At 39.5% G+C, this 16,509-nt stretch overlaps 2 protein-coding genes across 3 annotated transcripts in view; one reads left to right on the forward strand and one right to left on the reverse strand.

The window, feature by feature from the left end:
- Positions 1–31: 31 nt before the first annotated feature.
- Positions 32–7,672, forward strand: LOC122893096 (SRA stem-loop interacting RNA binding protein). Its single transcript, XM_044229909.1, has 4 exons — positions 32–168; positions 3,534–3,592; positions 7,012–7,119; positions 7,553–7,672. Exons 1-4 carry the CDS (start codon positions 72–74, stop codon positions 7,622–7,624), a joined length of 336 nt encoding a protein of 111 aa, XP_044085844.1. The 5' UTR covers positions 32–71; the 3' UTR covers positions 7,625–7,672.
- SNW1 (SNW domain containing 1) overlaps positions 7,662–16,509 on the reverse strand; it is a 34,163-nt gene continuing 25,315 nt past the window's right edge. The window contains exons 10-14 of one of the 2 annotated variants that reach the window (XM_044229907.1): positions 15,272–15,413; positions 12,393–12,489; positions 10,570–10,687; positions 8,427–8,590; positions 7,662–8,346 (exon numbers count right to left, since the gene is read on the reverse strand). In XM_044229907.1, coding sequence (XP_044085842.1) covers positions 8,148–8,346; positions 8,427–8,590; positions 10,570–10,687; positions 12,393–12,489; positions 15,272–15,413 — 720 coding nt within the window. In that variant the 3' untranslated portion in view covers positions 7,662–8,147. Of the gene's footprint in view, positions 8,591–10,569; positions 10,688–12,392; positions 12,490–15,271; positions 15,414–16,509 lie in introns of both variants that reach the window. The other variant, XM_044229906.1, reaches the window with a different exon arrangement.

The following is a 16,509-nucleotide window of genomic DNA, read 5'->3' on the forward strand; positions in this document are numbered from 1 at the left end:
TGACCCGGAAGCAGATCTGCAAGATTCTTCCGGGGTCGCGACCACAAGTCGCAGAGGTCCTCGATCTAAAGATGGCTGCTTCTGCAGTGAGGGGTGCTGCGGCGCTGCGAACGAGTGTTAGCCGGCCCGTGGCTTTTGTTAGAAAAATCCCCTGGACCGCGGCCTCGAGTGAGTGATGGAGACGTGTTAGGGGTTGAGGTTTTAGGTAAAAGCGATCCTCAGAAGCACTGCTTTCGGCGGAATGCGTGTCAGCGTGGTGGCTGGATTAAGAGCTGTGGTTCCTGAGCAAGCCAGTGAGCAGAAATAAAAAAAAAAATTCAATGAATCGTTCAGGGATGCCCCTTAAGCTTTTGCGGCACCTATTCAGGGTCTCCTGCCTTTCCACTGTGGCTCGGTGGAACGGTTCGTTACTTGAAAAGTTAAGATTTACGATTTAGAAGTGATTATTTTGACAGCGGTGTGGAGGGTGGATTCAAACTGGCAAGACCGAAGGCGAGGAGACGCATTAAAAGGCAATTTCAATAATTTAGTCCAAAGACGAAGATCTGAAATAGGGTAGTGGTAGAAAGGGGGTCAGATCCACTTACGTTAACAAAACAAAATCAACGGCTTTTCGCGATAGCTTGAGTGGGGTAGGAGTAAGGAATGAGGGAAAGGGAAGAACGAATTCCAGGTTTTAGCGTTGGTGAATATCGTGGTTAAATGTAGGGGAAGCAGATTAAAGAGGATGAGGAGTAAAGTTGAAATGTGTTGAGTTTGAAAAAAGCCTGTGAAGTCTCCGTCAGGCAGTTGGACAGAGGAGACGGTGTATCATTGGTCCATCCGGAGACGGACCGCATCATTTATTGAGAAGCCATGCTGCCTAGGTTAGAATTCCACCTCGGCCATTTAATAGTTGTGTAACCTAACGGGAGGTAATTTGGGAAAAGGGCTCATTGTTTCTCAGTTTCATCAAGCAATGGAGACAGTGATACCTTCTTGATAGGACTTTTGATTGGGTTAAATGAGTTTATATGTAAACCACTTAGACTTGTGCTAGATACAGACTAAGTACTCAATAAATGATAGTTGTTTTCGTGATTACTATAATCACTATAAGCTTATGGGAGAGGCCTAGGCTGGAGATAGAGGGTTGGGAGTAATCAGTATTGAAATCTCTCATCAACATTGATTTTTGTCAGTTGCACTTTTGGAAAAAGGTTTTTACATTTGCTTACCCAAAATTTAAAAATCCATCATCACTTTTATAGGTATTCATGTGTCAGGTCATCTCCTTTAAACAAAAGAATGGAAATAGGATTACTCACTTCTTAGCCTTTGTGGCCCTGGTGTGAGTAGTAAAATGGAAAATAGATTGTTTTGGGCCTCACCTTCTTAATACGTTGCAGGTGAAGATCTAGGCAGTACAATGTCTTGCTTAGGCCCTGTGAAACTGTGTAAAGGCTCTGGGATTTCACCATCATCCTGTAGTTGCAAGTTTCCAGACCATAATGGGTTGGTTTAAAACTCATAAAAAGAGTGTAACATGCAATTTTGAAGCAGTCTCTCTTGGTTCATTCATACATTCAGCAAATATTTCAGGAGTATCTGTTTGAGGATGACATTGTTCTAGGTGCTTGCAGCAGTTTTTCCGTAACAGTTATAGGTAATTTGAGAAGATGGTTACCTTCCAGAGCTTGTTTGGGAAGTGGATGTTTTCTAGAACTTTTAATACCTTGTTTAAGACATGCATATTTAACACTATTTTATTTAGTGTTAAACAAACATGTTTGTCCTGGTGCTGATCCATGAGGTCCTGAATTTACCAAATGGTTTGACCAACTATTAGAGCACTTCTGAAATTTAGTGTGTGGGGGTTGTTGACAGATTGCTAGGCATTTTTTCATTCAGCAGGTACTGCCCTGCTGTTGTCAGTTACTGTTGACATAGTGGACTCAACACTTAGGGAGTTTATGGTGTAGTGGTGAGGGTGAGGAGACTTATAACAGATACAGGCAGTTGTTGAACCAGTGAAGTTTAGATGAAGTAGGGTGAAATAACCCAGTAATATGAAATATTAATCAGGGAAAGTATAAGCACTGTAGTTCAGAAGAAATCAGGTAGTTTTTGATCTTTAAGATGATCTACTGTGCATCTCTGAGGCCTCACAGTGGTAGTGCATTGCCTTGTATGGCAGTAGAAGCCCAATAAAATAGTATTTGGCTATATTTGGCCTGGGTCCTGAAAGATAGTTACAATTTAGGCAGGAAGAGATAAGATTACTGACATAGCAAGGGGAAAGAATGACAGGCGAGGGTGGGAATCCGTAGGACGGACACATAGAGTTTTCATTTGCTGTACTAGAGAGTAACTATGGGCCAGCCGTAGGTAATAAGGCAGGAAGGGTAAGTAGGGTCATCTCAATAAATTTTAGAGTGTCCATTATTTAATAGAGTGTAAACTTTATGAAAGGGAGGTAAACTGAGCTTTTGTTTGAAAATCCCTAATATGGCTGGCAATATACTGTATTCTAATTATCTGTCTTGTGTGTGAATTTCTCACAGGGATTATTATCCATGTACCTAGTACAGTAACTGATGAGGACAGTCATCTGCTGGGAGTAATGACTACAGTCGACTCAGCAGTTTATTTGCGTATGCCCGCACCCCATCATTTCCCCTCATCTCTGGCACATTGCAGCTTTATACAGATGGTTGCTGACTTACTATGGTTTGATTTACAGTTTTTTGACTTTACAGTCAAAAAGTGATAGGTGAAAATAATAGGCATTCTGTTTGATTTCTGTTTGATTCTATTTGATAGGCATTCTGTTTGATTTTTTCCCCCATGCTAGTGATAGGCAGTGTGATGCTCTCTTGGGTTAGGAGCAGCATCAGCAAGGGGCATCTCCCAGTCAGCCATGTGATCACGGGGGTGAACAGCTGATAGACTTACAGCCATTCTGTCCCCATATAACCATTCTGGTTTTCATTTTCAGTAGTCAGTCAATTACGTGAGAAATTCAACCCTTTATTATAAAATAGGCTATGTGTTACGGTTTTGCCTAATTGTAGGCTAATGTAAGTGTTCCGAGCATGGTTAAGGTAGGCTGGGCTAAGCTCTGATGCTCAGTAGGTTAGGTGTATTAAATGCATTTTCAACTTAGGATATTTCCAACTTATGATAGCTTTATCAGATGTAGCCCCATCATAACTTGAGGAAGTAGTCAGTACCGTAGCTACTTCCTTAATCTTAAGGCTTCAAGGAAATGAAAAGTAGTTCCTGTTCACAAAAAGTTTGGGGATTCTAGGTCCTCTCTTGGTTTCTAGCTACAATCTAGGATGGAGGATGCAAAATACATCCTCCTTTTTTTTTTCTACTTTTTTCTACTAAAAAAAACTACTTTTTTTTTCTTTTTCATGCCCAGTTGTTGGGCTTGAATTCGACCCTGAGATCAAAAGTCGCATGCTCTACCGTCTGAGTCAGCCAGGTGCCCCAAATATATCAACTAATACATTAACTACTTTTAACATGTTTTTTTTCCTCCTATACAGGTGAGCTGAGAGAACACTTTGCACAGTTTGGCCATGTACGAAAGTGCACTGTACCTTTTGTGAGTATTATCTTTTTAAAAAAATGTTATCCTTTAATTTTTGATCCTCTAATTTTATCCTTGAATTCTTGACTTTGTTAAAGCCTATCAGCTTATATGATTTTTTAAAAAAGGTCTATTTATTTATTTATTTGACAGACAGAGATCACAAGTAGGTAGAGAGGCAGGCAGAGAGAGGGGGAAGCAGGCTTCCCGCCAAGCAGAGAGCCCGATGTGGGGCTCGATCCCAGGACCCTGGGGTCATGACCCAAGCCGAAGGCAGAGGCTTTAACCCAAGAGAGGGAACACAAGCACGGGGAGTGGGAGAGGGAGAAGCAGGCTTCCCACTAAGCAGGGAACCCAGAGCGGAGCTCCATCCCAGGACACTCGGATCATGACCTGAGTCGAAGGCAGACACTTATCAGCTAAGTCACCCAGGTGCTCAGAAGTTTACTTCATTTCTGAAGGATATTTTGGCAAAAATCAAAACTAAGAATTTACATTTACTTTGACCTAGCAATTCCATTTTTAGGAATTTATTCTACAGAAATGGTGTGGTCAAGAATGTTCAAAGCAGGGACACCTGGGTGGTTCAGTTGTTTAAGCATCTGCTTTCAGCTCAGGGACTCTGAGATTACCAGGCCCTGGAATTGAGTCCCTCATCAGGCTTCTTGTTTCACAGTGAGACTGCTTCTTCCTCTGCCTGCTGCTCCCTCTGCTTGTGCTCATGCTCTCTCTTTCTGAAAATAAAATCTTTTTTAAAAAAAAAGAAGAAAAAGTTCAAAGCAGCTTTATTTAATAATATAACTGGAAAGAACCTAAATGTTCATTAATGTAATTAAATAGATATTAATTCACTGATACAATGGAGTTTTAATACAGGTAATTAAAAGAATGAGGCATAAGTATTACGGACACAAAAAATTTTTCTATAAGCTTAAAAACTAAATTTTTACAAAGAGGATGAAATTCCTATTTGACGAACATTAAAAAAAAACAATCTCCGAGGTCACCTGAGTGGTTAAGTCCATTAAGTGTCCAACTCTTGGTCTCAGTTCAGGTTTTAATCTCAGAGATCATGAGTTTAAGCCCTGCATTGAGCTCCACACTAGATAGGTGTGGAACCTACTTAAAAATTTCTCCCAAAATAGTAACATTTTTCACCATTTCCTTCTTGAAAGTGTAAGCAAAATTATTTAGGACCTGGAGTTAATACCTTAAACAAAAGAAAACTTTGAGGGGTGCCTGGGTGGCTCAGTGGGTTAAGCCTCTGCCTTCGGCTCAGGTCATGATCTCAGGGTCCTGGGGTCGAGAGCCCCACATCTGGCTCTCTGCTCAGCAGTGAGCCTGCTTCCCCCTCTCTCTGCCTGCCTCTCTGCCTACTTGTGATCCCTGTCTGTCAAATAAATAAATAAAATCTTTAAAGGAAAAAAAAAAAAAAAAAAAAAGGAAAGAAAACTTTGATTCTTGGTAAAACTAAGTAAAATGTTAACAGGAGAAAAGTTAAAGGAGTTTTTTTGTGTAAGATTTTATTTATTTGACAGACAGAGATTGTCAGTAGGCAGAGGTAGGCAGGGGGGTGGGGAAGAGAGCCCTATGCAGGACTGGATCCCAGGACCCTGTGATCATGACCTGAGCTGAAGGTAGACGCTTAACTGACTATGCCATCAAGGTGCCCCAAAAGTTAGTTTCTTTCTTTCTTTCCTTTTTTTTTTTTTTTTAAGATTTTATTTATTTATTTGATAGGCAGAGATCACAAGTAGGCAGAGAGGCAGGCAGAGAGAGGGGGGGAAACAGGCTCCCTGCTGAGCAGAGAGCCCGATTCGGGGCTTGATCCCAGGATGCTGGGATCATGACCTGAGCTGAAGGCAGAGGCTTTAACCCACTGAGCCACCCAGGTGCCCCCCAAAAGTTAGTTTCTGATAAACAAATTCATGTATTCAAATCCAGGTTCCTTTTTTTGTTTTTGTTTTTATTAAGATTTTATTCATTTGTCAGAGAGCAAGGGAGTGCACAAGCAGGGGGAGCTTCAGAAAGAGAAGCAGGGTCCCCACTGAGCAAGGAGCCTGCTTTGTGGACTTGATCCCAGGACGCTGGCATCATGACCTGAACTGAAGGCAGATGTTTAACAGACTGAGCCACCCAGGCGTCCCATCCCTTTTTTTTTTTTTTTTAAAGATTTTACTTTTTACTTACTAATTGACAGAACAGTAGAGGGTGCGGGAGAAGCGGACTCCCACTGAGCAGGGAGCTTAATGTGGAACTCGATCCCATGATCCTGGGATCATGATCTGAACTGAAGGCAGATGTTTAACTGAGCCACTAAGGCGCCCAGAAATCCAGGTTCCTGTATCTTATAATGCACAGTACCTAAGTTTTACACAAACACATTTTAAGGCTTTTACTAACAGAAATGGCCATACGGAAGTAGAGGAGAAACTAGCTGAGGTAAGGAGTGAATCACCGGGATATTACCGGAAACTTCCTGCAGTAGAAGTTAAGAATTAAAAAGTCACCTTTTAGGGCGCCTGGGTGGCTCAGTGGGTTAAGCCGCTGCTTTCGGCTCAGGTCATGATCTCAGGGTCCTGGGATCGAGTCCCGCATCGGGCTCTCTGCTCAGCAGGGAGCCTGCTTCCTCCTCTCTCTCTGCCTGCCTCTCTGCCTACTTGTGATCTCTCTCTGTCAAATAAATAAATAAAATCTTTAAAAAAAAAAAAAAGTCACCTTTTAAATTTGGGGACAATTTCTAAAAATTTTGTTTGGGGGTGGTGCAGAGCATAATGTAACTTTGTAAGAAGATTGGTGAGGTACTGAGTGAATAGATATCTTTATATCTGTTCTTAAATAGTGGGGCTGGTGGGGTGGGGGCAGGGTGCACCCAAACACACTAGAAACTTCTCCACATGTGCTGTGTATAGGTTGGATGATAAGCACTCTGTGTTTCGCACAAAGTAGTGTTACTTCAATCTAGAGCTAGGTAAATGAGGGTAGTTTTTTTTTTTTTTTCTATTTTTCATTAGTACTATGTAATTATAATGGTAGTGGTGGTGATGAGAGTAATTTGTCTCTAAAACTACAAGAAACAAACTAGGGTTTGAGGCCTAATTTTTTAGTTTCTAGAATCGAGGAAGTTAGAGTTGTTTCTTTCTGTGATCAAAATGTCCCTTTTATTGTTAGTGTGGTTTGTATCTCGAATGACAGAAACTTCGCTGCCCATTTTTACTTCCTCCAGTGGTAGCAGAAAAGCAGAATGTTAAGATTAACACAAAGGTTGACCTTTGGTAACTAGGAGGGTAAGTATGTATTCAAGCAAGGTTTTTGACATTTATTAAAATCTCAGTTATTCCATTTGGGCAGATGAAAAAGTTGTTAGTTTGGTTGGAGCTCATGAAAACTTTCTCTAGTTCCTGATTAATCTTTTCTAAATTTTGAATTTTTAGGACAAAGAGACTGGATTTCACAGAGGTATGGGTTGGATTCAGTTTTCTTCAGAAGAGGAACTTCAGAATGCACTACAACAAGAACATCACATTCTTGATGGAGTAAAGGTAAATATTCTTCTCTAACATCATGAGCTTTCTGAATATCCGTTTAGTAGGTCAGAAGGATGGAATGACAAGGACTTTGGGAGATTGCTAACCGAAGTTCCTTTAATATTGGTTAAAGAGTGGTGGTGGTGGAAGGGTGCCTGTCCTCTGGTGTCTGGGGAGGGTAGTTTAGGAAGACCCTTTAACAGTTAGCAAGGTAGATCTAACACAGAACAGCAGTCTGCTTATAAGGTAGGGAGACTGGCTTTTCCACTTACTGTGTAACCTTGGGTTAAACTGATTTAGTCTTAAGACCAGGGATCAGGTAACATTTTTTTGACTTACTGGTGCTGACTCCTTCATAAAAAGGCAGTCTTAAAGATGCAGTCTTCAGTTGGAATGCTTTTGCAGATATTATCTTTCCTTACAATATTTATTGGATTTTTTTTTTTAGCTCTACGTTCAAGCTCAAAGACCAAAAGTTTTGCAAGGGGATCAGACATCTGATGAAGAGAAAGACTTTTGAGACTATTACTGTCTATTAGAGTAAATAAAATAAAAAATTTTGTCTAAATGTTTTTATTTGAAACAAATAGTTGCACCAAGCAAGAGCTTAATTTCCCCACTCCAAATTAAAACAAAATGTAGTAGGGGCAAACGTCACTTGGCAGGACAGTTCCACTTTGTGAACATCCTTCTACTCACTGTGGTTGGGGCAACTTTATTCATCAGCAGTCATTCTTACACAAAATATTAACCCCAAAGTACTAATGTCACAAAAAGAAGTGGTCTTAATTTCATGTGTGGGGTAGTATGTTCTATAAATGCCAAAAGGTAGGAGAAGCACAAACACAACCCACTCTTTAAAAAAAACTAAATAGTTCAAAGAATTTTCCCCCTCCCCCCTGACTCCCATAATAAAAAGTAGTGCTGGGGTCTGACACCCAGATTTGGTTTTTATCCTGGCCATGTACAAAGTGTTTTTCCCCATCTGACTTGCATCATTAGGGTTATGGGTAAAAGTTCATTGACTTTGAAGAGAGGTGTGTCTACTCCTTTCTCCTCTTCTTGCCTTCATGCTCATGTTCCTTGGGGCGGCTGCTATCTGATGGTCTTTTAGAGCCACCGTGCTGTTTGGCTTCTTCCAAAAACTTGTCCAAACCGAAAGGATCTTCCTCAAACTGAACTGGTCCTTCTCGGCCTCTTTGTCTGCGGTCTGAACCAGAAAACTCCTTATCGGGAACAAATCTAGGGAAAAAGAGAAAGGACTATGAACTGCTTTCGTTTTCACTGGTTCAACAGTGAAACTGCGCTGTCTGCTTAGGTACCTGTTGGTCTTTATTCTGGCTTCTAGGTCATCACCATACATGTCCTTGTCCAGATTTTTACTGGGCCTATAAATATTCTGGGCCATATCTTTGCCACCTCTCCAGGCTTGATCATAAACGTTGTAAATTTCATCTTCTCCACCTGCAAAACCACTGTCCATACCCTGTGGGAAATAAAAATGTATTAAAAGTTGGATCTGAATACATTCATATAATCATTACTAGCGTACACTTTCAGCAATCTGAACTGCAAATCAAAAAGATCTTCATAAAAAAAAACAAAGTCCATAAACTTTATTCTTACCAGCTTTGGTCCCTAAGTAAAGTGCTAATTAACAAGTTCGACCACTTTAGTGAAGCAGTCATTAAAATTGGATAGTAGGGTGCCTGGGTGGCTCAGATGGTTAAGCATCTGCCTTCGGCTCAGGTCATGATCCCAGGGTCCTGGGATCGAGTCCCACATCGGGCTCCCTGCTCTGCGGGGAGCCTGCTTCTCCCTCTCCCTCTCCCGCTCCCCCTGCTTGTGTTCTTTCACTCCCTCTCTCAAATAAATACATAAAATCTTAAAATAAATAAATAAAAAAATAAAATTGGATAGTATAAGCAGGTACTTCATTTCAGTTGTACAGATAGTGGCAAGAAGACAAAAGAACTATAAAGCATTTACCTGATGTTACTCATTTATTAAGTAAGTAAGTTCTATGCCCAACATGGGGTTTGAACTCAAAATCCCAAATCTAAGATACGGATGCTGTACCAACAGTATCTCATGGCATTTAGAATAATGGTGCTATACTTCTTAACTCCCTGAGAACACCACTATTACAGCATGAGACAGGCTCTAAGAGCAAATCCAAAGTCAACAATGAACAAATTTGTTTCATATATTTGGATGGTTCCTCAATATGGGAATGTGCTCATCTAGAAAAATTTTTATCACAGCTTTGAAATAAGCTTAAGCCTGTAAGATGTAACTGTCCTAAGTATTTGCCTATGTGGAACTTGCACGCCTAACCCTCCTTTGCTCAGGCTGGTGAGTTACCACTGCACTGTGTTTAAGAACACAACCTTTGACCCCTCGGGCTAAAACTACATTACATGTTAATTTTAAAAAACTGCCAGTTTTATCACTAAAAACAAAATTTTGAAAAAACAAAACAAAAAAACCAAAACAAAAACCCCACAACCTTTGAAATCAAACGTCTGAATCTTTTATCAATTTCTAGCTAAACCACTGTTCCTCAATTTCCTCATCTATAAATAGAGATTATAATGAATAGTATGACTTCACAGGGTTTTTGTAAGGATTAAGTGAGATAATAAAAGTGAAAGACTTAGAACAATGCCAGGAATGTAAAAAAAGTATCCAATTAAGTTATTATTAACTAGAAGAGCATACTCAAATGCCACCTTCAAATCTTAAAGACTCAAAGTCATAATAAATTTTTCCTCTCTGTATCCCAGTAGAACTTTATACTTCCATGTATTTATTGCTGTCTGCCCTGTCCTTACTTATACATAGATATGTCTTTTCTGGTAGACTTGAATATTCCTTGAGGGCAAAGGCACATCTATCTTGATCTCACTGTCTAATGCAAAGTATATAATCAATGTTGGGTGGATTAACACATAAAGGCACTTCTTCGGGCCTAAGGTATCCTAGCTGGTTAATAACAATAGGTATTAGAAATCAGATTTCCTGACAACTAGTCTAGCACTTAAATTTAGTTTTACAGCTTCATCATTTAAAGATCTCAAGTTATATGTTTCTTTAGCATTAAATTTGTGTTTCAAAGATCAACAAAAAACCCAAGATACGCTTTTGTAGGATACTGGCTTTACTTTATAAATAAAAGACTAATACATTAAAACCAAGTTTTATCAACTTATTTCATTCATTTTTTTAATTGTATCTTAAATTTTAGCCAAGTGTAGAGGTCAAAATCAGAGTTGTTTTATCTTACGTCAAATAAGATGAAATAAGATAAAACAGTTCTATAAGTTGTAACACACAACTACTAATTTTCTCTCTCACTATGCCAGCACACCTTCGGCTGATCCAAATCTATGACAATGTTAGTTTTCCCTGAGGACTGGTATATACATCAACACTTAAGACAAGCTATGTCTAAACTCCTGGTACCTTGGATTGGTTGAAAAGCCTTTGGTCATACTGAACTTCATTGGACGTTCGAGGATTGGGCACACCAAGAGCAATGACTTCACTGATATCTCGATTTTCATTTCTCTGTAGTTTCGACCTGTTTCAAAATACAATGTCACTAGTAAAACTCTACAGACGAGCTGAATTTCAATTTCAATACAACCAATCTCAGAAGCAAAGTTAATGAATATGTCCTGTTCATATCTTGTGAACATATATTCCCTGATAATGCATAATCAGGTTGGCAGTTCTTATAGCATTTCAGAGACATGGTTATTAGAAGAGGTAGGGTTTTATAATCAGGCCTTCCTGTTAGCTGAAAAGAACTGTCAAGAGACTCACTCTTGATGCGAATTCTTTAATATAAGCAATCACCTTATGGAGAGAACATGCTGAGATATGAAATTGCTACGGTCTATACTTGCTATTATATGAGGACTGTGGCGGCGGTTGGGGGGGACTGGATGCAAATCAAATGTATCATATGAATCACTGTCAACAAGCCAGAATCTGTTCTTTACCTAAACCACATTCAGTAATTTTATCCTATTAGAATTTTGAGGAAAACATGTCAATGACTGAATTACTCAGAATGATTTTCAGTATTCAGATTATCTTAATGCCCCTGCTGTTCCAGTATGTATGCAATCTACATTGCAATGAAACCAGAGTAACTGTCATCATTTATTTTACCAGAAACTCAGGTCTTAAAATAATTTCTACAGACAACCTGATTTTCATGCAATCACAAGTTTACAGCTTTTCTATGTTATCAATTCCCATAAACACTTTACTGGTTTTAAGGGCCCAATTTATCTACAGAGCCATTTTGATTTTTACAGCTTAGGAATTTCAGACCAAGAGTATTGTTAATTGTGCGCTTTCACATTTCATGTCTCTCTCTCCTACACTGCACATTTACCCATGACTCTAAATTCAGATTTCCTGCTTCTCCATGACTTCACTTATCCAGGGAGATGGGCTATGCCATTAAATAACAAAGAGCACCACCAGTAGGAATCATCTTTTTCATGTTTAAGACATGACTTGAAGAAATGGATTGTATCAGCTCACAAAGTGATGAGAGCATGGAAAACTGCTCATATGGAAAGAAAATGTTTTATATTTGCATTTAGCCCTCATTCAGAATTCACTGTTAGCTTTTGGTGAAGCATAAACTTCACCAATCCTTACTTTAGTGCAAGCCCCATACATGTGTTTTGTTTGTTCCATGCAGGTCTTCACTTATTAGCAGTGCTGTATTAATTTTTCCTAGGTCATTTTATACGGCAGCACTTTCTTTCTGAATTTTAAGTAACTATTCATGAGAAGAGGCCAATTTTCACTTCTCACAAAACCTGCTCTTCTCCGCCACTGTACTGAAGACAGCTCTCTGCATACAGGATCTCAATGAAGGTACAGAATATTCTTCCCTGTCTAGAGGAATAGGCGTGTAATAAGCTTGTCTCACCACTTGAAACAGGAAAATAACAGATCAGAACAGTCCTATCTACTACCTTCTTTTCACAAACATGATCTGAATTCCCTTTTCTATATCCCTATCATGCACAATTCTAGCTGACTCTACAAGGTGATGAAAAAGGATTTCTTCTAGGGACAGTTAATTCCTCTGCTAAGAAAAGCAAGCATCAGTGTTAAGAAAATAAGTGCTGATTTAGTAAGCTATCAATCTAGAGAGGAAAGGGAGAGAAGCAAACTGGTCTCAGTGGACTAAAACTCTTCTCGAAGAGGTTCGCAAAAGCCAACACTCATATTTCGCATTTACCTTAAATAGCACCTACCTCTTATCAGGAGCTGCCCTGGAAAGGTTCCTGTCGTGCTGTCTCTCTTTTCGCCTGTCATGCCGGATTTCATCCCTCTCACGTGCCTCCCCATCCTCTGTGTGAACAGAGTTGAAAATTACTTTATCGCTATATTACCCATTAATATTTGGAACAAAGAGAATATTCTTTAACCCATGACAGATTAATTCCACGGACTTCTTTATAGTCACATTCGGCCTTTTAACTCACTTGCAATTAATTTAAATCCAACAGTATTGGTTTAGTTTTTGAATGTGAACTCCAGAATCATGCATGCAGCTCAAGTGTTTAGACGCAAAGTATACTGAGGGCTTTAGCTTAATTTGAAATGCATCAAAATTGTTAGACGAACTGATAAATGGATAGATCAGCAGATAGATGATTATTAAGCAATCTTGTTTTTTAAAAAGTTAACTGTAGAATCAGGTGGAGGAGATACGGATGTTCACTGTATAATTCTTTCAACTTTTCTGTGTGTTTTTAAATTATCCTATTAAAATTTCAGGAAGAAATCAGGCGTAAATTTACTCTTGTATCTTCAAAGACTGGCTGAATAAAGAACCTTTTGCTTGTGGTCCACAGGGGCTAGTTCTATCTTGATCTCTACCTACTGTGTTTATGTCTATCTTCATTTTCTCTTCTCTCACCAGTCTGAGGGGATACAGCTTTGGAGCCAGCCTGTCTGGATTTAAATCCTGTTCCTATGACAGATTAGCCATACGACCTTGTACAGGTCACTCAATCATTCTGAGTCTTCGTCTCCTCCTCTGTACAGTGACAATCCTATAACCTCTGCAAGGGGTTGCTGGAGCCAGGATGATAAAGGCAATACATGTAAAGTGCTCAGAGCAGTGTCTTCCATAAGTGGTATCTTCCAATAATAATAAACAACATTCGTTCTTTTTAATATCTGGCAACACATTTTTCAGAATTTTAGCTAATTCCTCAAGGACGATTCTGTGGGGTTTTTTTTTTTTTTTAATTTCTCACCAGTGTAGAGAATTAGATATAGGGAAATCTGACTTCTAATTCCCTGGCTAAGTGTATGACAACAGGTAAGTCTTTATATCTTGCCTCACTAAGTCATTCATATATGATTCAAGGAGGTGGACCATTACTTCTAGTAATTCCGGTGACTTCTCTATAGCTGAACTCATGAATCCTCTGACCAACTGCCTGCTTTACACCTCCATCTTAAACTTACCATTGTCCACAACTAAACTAATCTTTCCCTCCCAAACCTCTTCCCTTGCAGTCTTCCCACTATTAGCAAATGGCAACTCAACCCCTCCCTATTGCTCACATCAAAAGTTCTGGAGTCATCCCTGACTCTCTTTCTTTCATACCTCTACCTAATCCATAAGCAAATTTTGTCAACTCTACCTCCAAAATCCATCTGACCATGTTTTCCCTGCCTCTCATCCTCCTCATCTGGATTACCGCAAAAGCCTTCCAAATGGTTTCCCTACTCCTCCGCATGCCCATTTCACCGCCTGCTCATTTATGGCCAATCATGCTGTTCTACTCAAACTCTTCAGCTGCTTCCCTTATTATCTGAAGTGAAGGCCACATCCCTAAAATGGCTGAAAGATCACACATGATCTGATCACCACCCTTCCTATTTATTCGAACTACTCTGACACCTCTTCCACTATTCAGCTTTCTTACTTCACTCCAGCTATACTAGCCTCCCTGCTTTTCCTTTACCACACCAGGTATACTTTGACCCAACTCAGGGCCTTGGCACTCACTGTTCCTTCTATCCAGGGTGCTCTTCGAAGCCCCAGATACCTACAAGGCTCACTTCCTTACTTCATTCAAGTTTCTGTGCTAATGTTACCATCTCAGAAGTAAGGTCCATTCTGACCACCCTCTCCATTTGGCACCTTTATCCCCCTTCCTGTTTCATTTTTCCCCACAGCAATTACTACTATACTATTATCACTAAATCATCTACTAATGGTAATTAACTTTTCTCATCTGTTTACACTCATTGAAATGTCCAAAACTACACCACCAACCTAACAGAAATCCTTGTGTCTAGAAGAGAACCGGCATGATCTGAGTGAATGAACTGCTGCACTAGTCTAGGATTTACTAACAAAACAAACCACCCTTACAACTTTCTTGAATTAGAATTACTCTTCTCACTCTAAATGAATTAATATATCAGTGTAAACCACTAAATAAAGCCAGAGGGAAAATATTGGCAGAGTTAATGATTACAGGTTTATCAGCCTACAAGACAGAAAAAGTGGATTGTTTTACTATGTGGAAGAGCTGGATTATTCAGTTGATCTCATTTTTCTAAGTTTCAAGAAAATTAAAATGAGAGAAAAATCAAGCCCATCATTTGAGTAATACATGATTTTTAAAAGTAAATCACTCTGAACTTTAAAAATGTCCACTGTAGTCCCATATTGAAGGCCCTTCTTTACATATATATTCTTGGGGTGCCTGGGTGGCTAGTTGGTTAAGCGTCTGCCTCCGGCTCAGATCATGATCCCAGCAACCTGGGATCCAGCCCCACATGGCGGGGCGGGGGGCGGGGGCGATCCCTGCTCAGTGGGGAGACTCCCTCACCCCTGCTCTTGCACTCTTGCTCACTCTCTCTCTCCCTCTCAAATAAATAAAATCTAAAAAAAAAAAAATTTTTTTTAAAAATATATAAAACACTTTCAACTGCTACAGCTCAGTGGCAGAAGTTACTCTTTCATTTCTATATTATTTGTGAAATATCTACATTTTCTTTCTAGATGGGTATTGGCTTTGTGTGCAGTAAGAACAACAGTGAGTCTCTGAAATGAGATACGTATTGTTCACACTGTAAATTCAACTTAGGAAAGACAATGTCATACCTTTTTCCACATGGGTTTTGATCCCAGCTCTTCTCTCCCTGGCTTTCTGGGCCATTTCTCTAAGTTTCTCTTCATGTTTCTCCTTTTCTTTTTGAGCCATCTTTCTCTCTACTTGAGCACGCATTTCTACAGCTTCACGAGCCTGTTAGTAAAGTTGAATGCTGAGTAAGACACGGTTGGGGGAAAAGTTACAGTTATCATCCAATAGCCTGACTCAAGTCTGGCTTGAAAGAGCAGGTATAAAGAATTCAGATTTGTTACTGCCGATTAAAACAAAGATTCTTGTCTACTAAAAGAAAGCTTGCCTGGAAGACACTGCAAACTTACATTTTTCACTCTGGAAAATGTCTTAGTGGTTGAAACTATAAAGACCCCAATTAATCTTGCAACTCACTGTTTGACTAATCCTTTCTCAGAAACTACCCAAAAAATAAAAGTTAAACAAGACTAAAAAAAGTTAAAAATAAAAGTTAAACAAGACTAAAAAAAGAAATTTTCAGTGTCAGTAACATAGCAAGACTTGATTATATGTTCAAAATCAAGCAAGTCTATTCAAGATAAAGCCTTAACAAGAGATGATTTTTATAAGGGTGCTTGCTGCAATGCAGGAGATATACTTTTCTATGTTCTAAATGCATGCCATAATGTATGTGAACTTATAGGTCACACAAATTAATAATATTAATGCCATAGGGGCAACTGGGTGGTTCAGTGGGTTAAAACCTCTGCCTTCAGCTCAGGTCATGATCTCAGGGTCCTGGGACTGAGCCCCACATCCAGCTCTCGGCACAGCAGGAAGCCTGCTTCCCCCTGCCCTTCTCTGCTTGCCTCTCTGCCTGCTTGAGATCTCTCTGTCAAATAAATAAATAAAATCTTCAAAAAAAAAATTATGAATGCCATAATAGTAAAGGACAACCAATATTATAACTATCATTTTCTATAGCTTTCATCAGAATGCTTATTTGCCTTTCTATGTTATCCACCTTTTGGGAGACATCTATATTTAAAATAGAAAAAAATTATGAAATCTAAAAACAGTAGTCAGCTTTTTAAAAATGAGATTAGGGACGCCTGGATGGCTCAGTCAGTTAAGCGTCTGTCTTCGGCTGGGGTCATGATCCCAGGGTCCTGGGATTGAGTCCCACATAGGGCTCCCAGCTCTGTGGGGAGTCTACTTCTCCCTCGGCCTCTGCTTGTTTCTCTCTCTGTCAAATGATTACATAAAATCTTAAGAAAGA

Source organism: Neovison vison, chromosome 13, assembly GCF_020171115.1.
Source record: "Neovison vison isolate M4711 chromosome 13, ASM_NN_V1, whole genome shotgun sequence".
Classification (NCBI taxonomy): Eukaryota; Metazoa; Chordata; class Mammalia; order Carnivora; family Mustelidae; genus Neogale; species Neogale vison.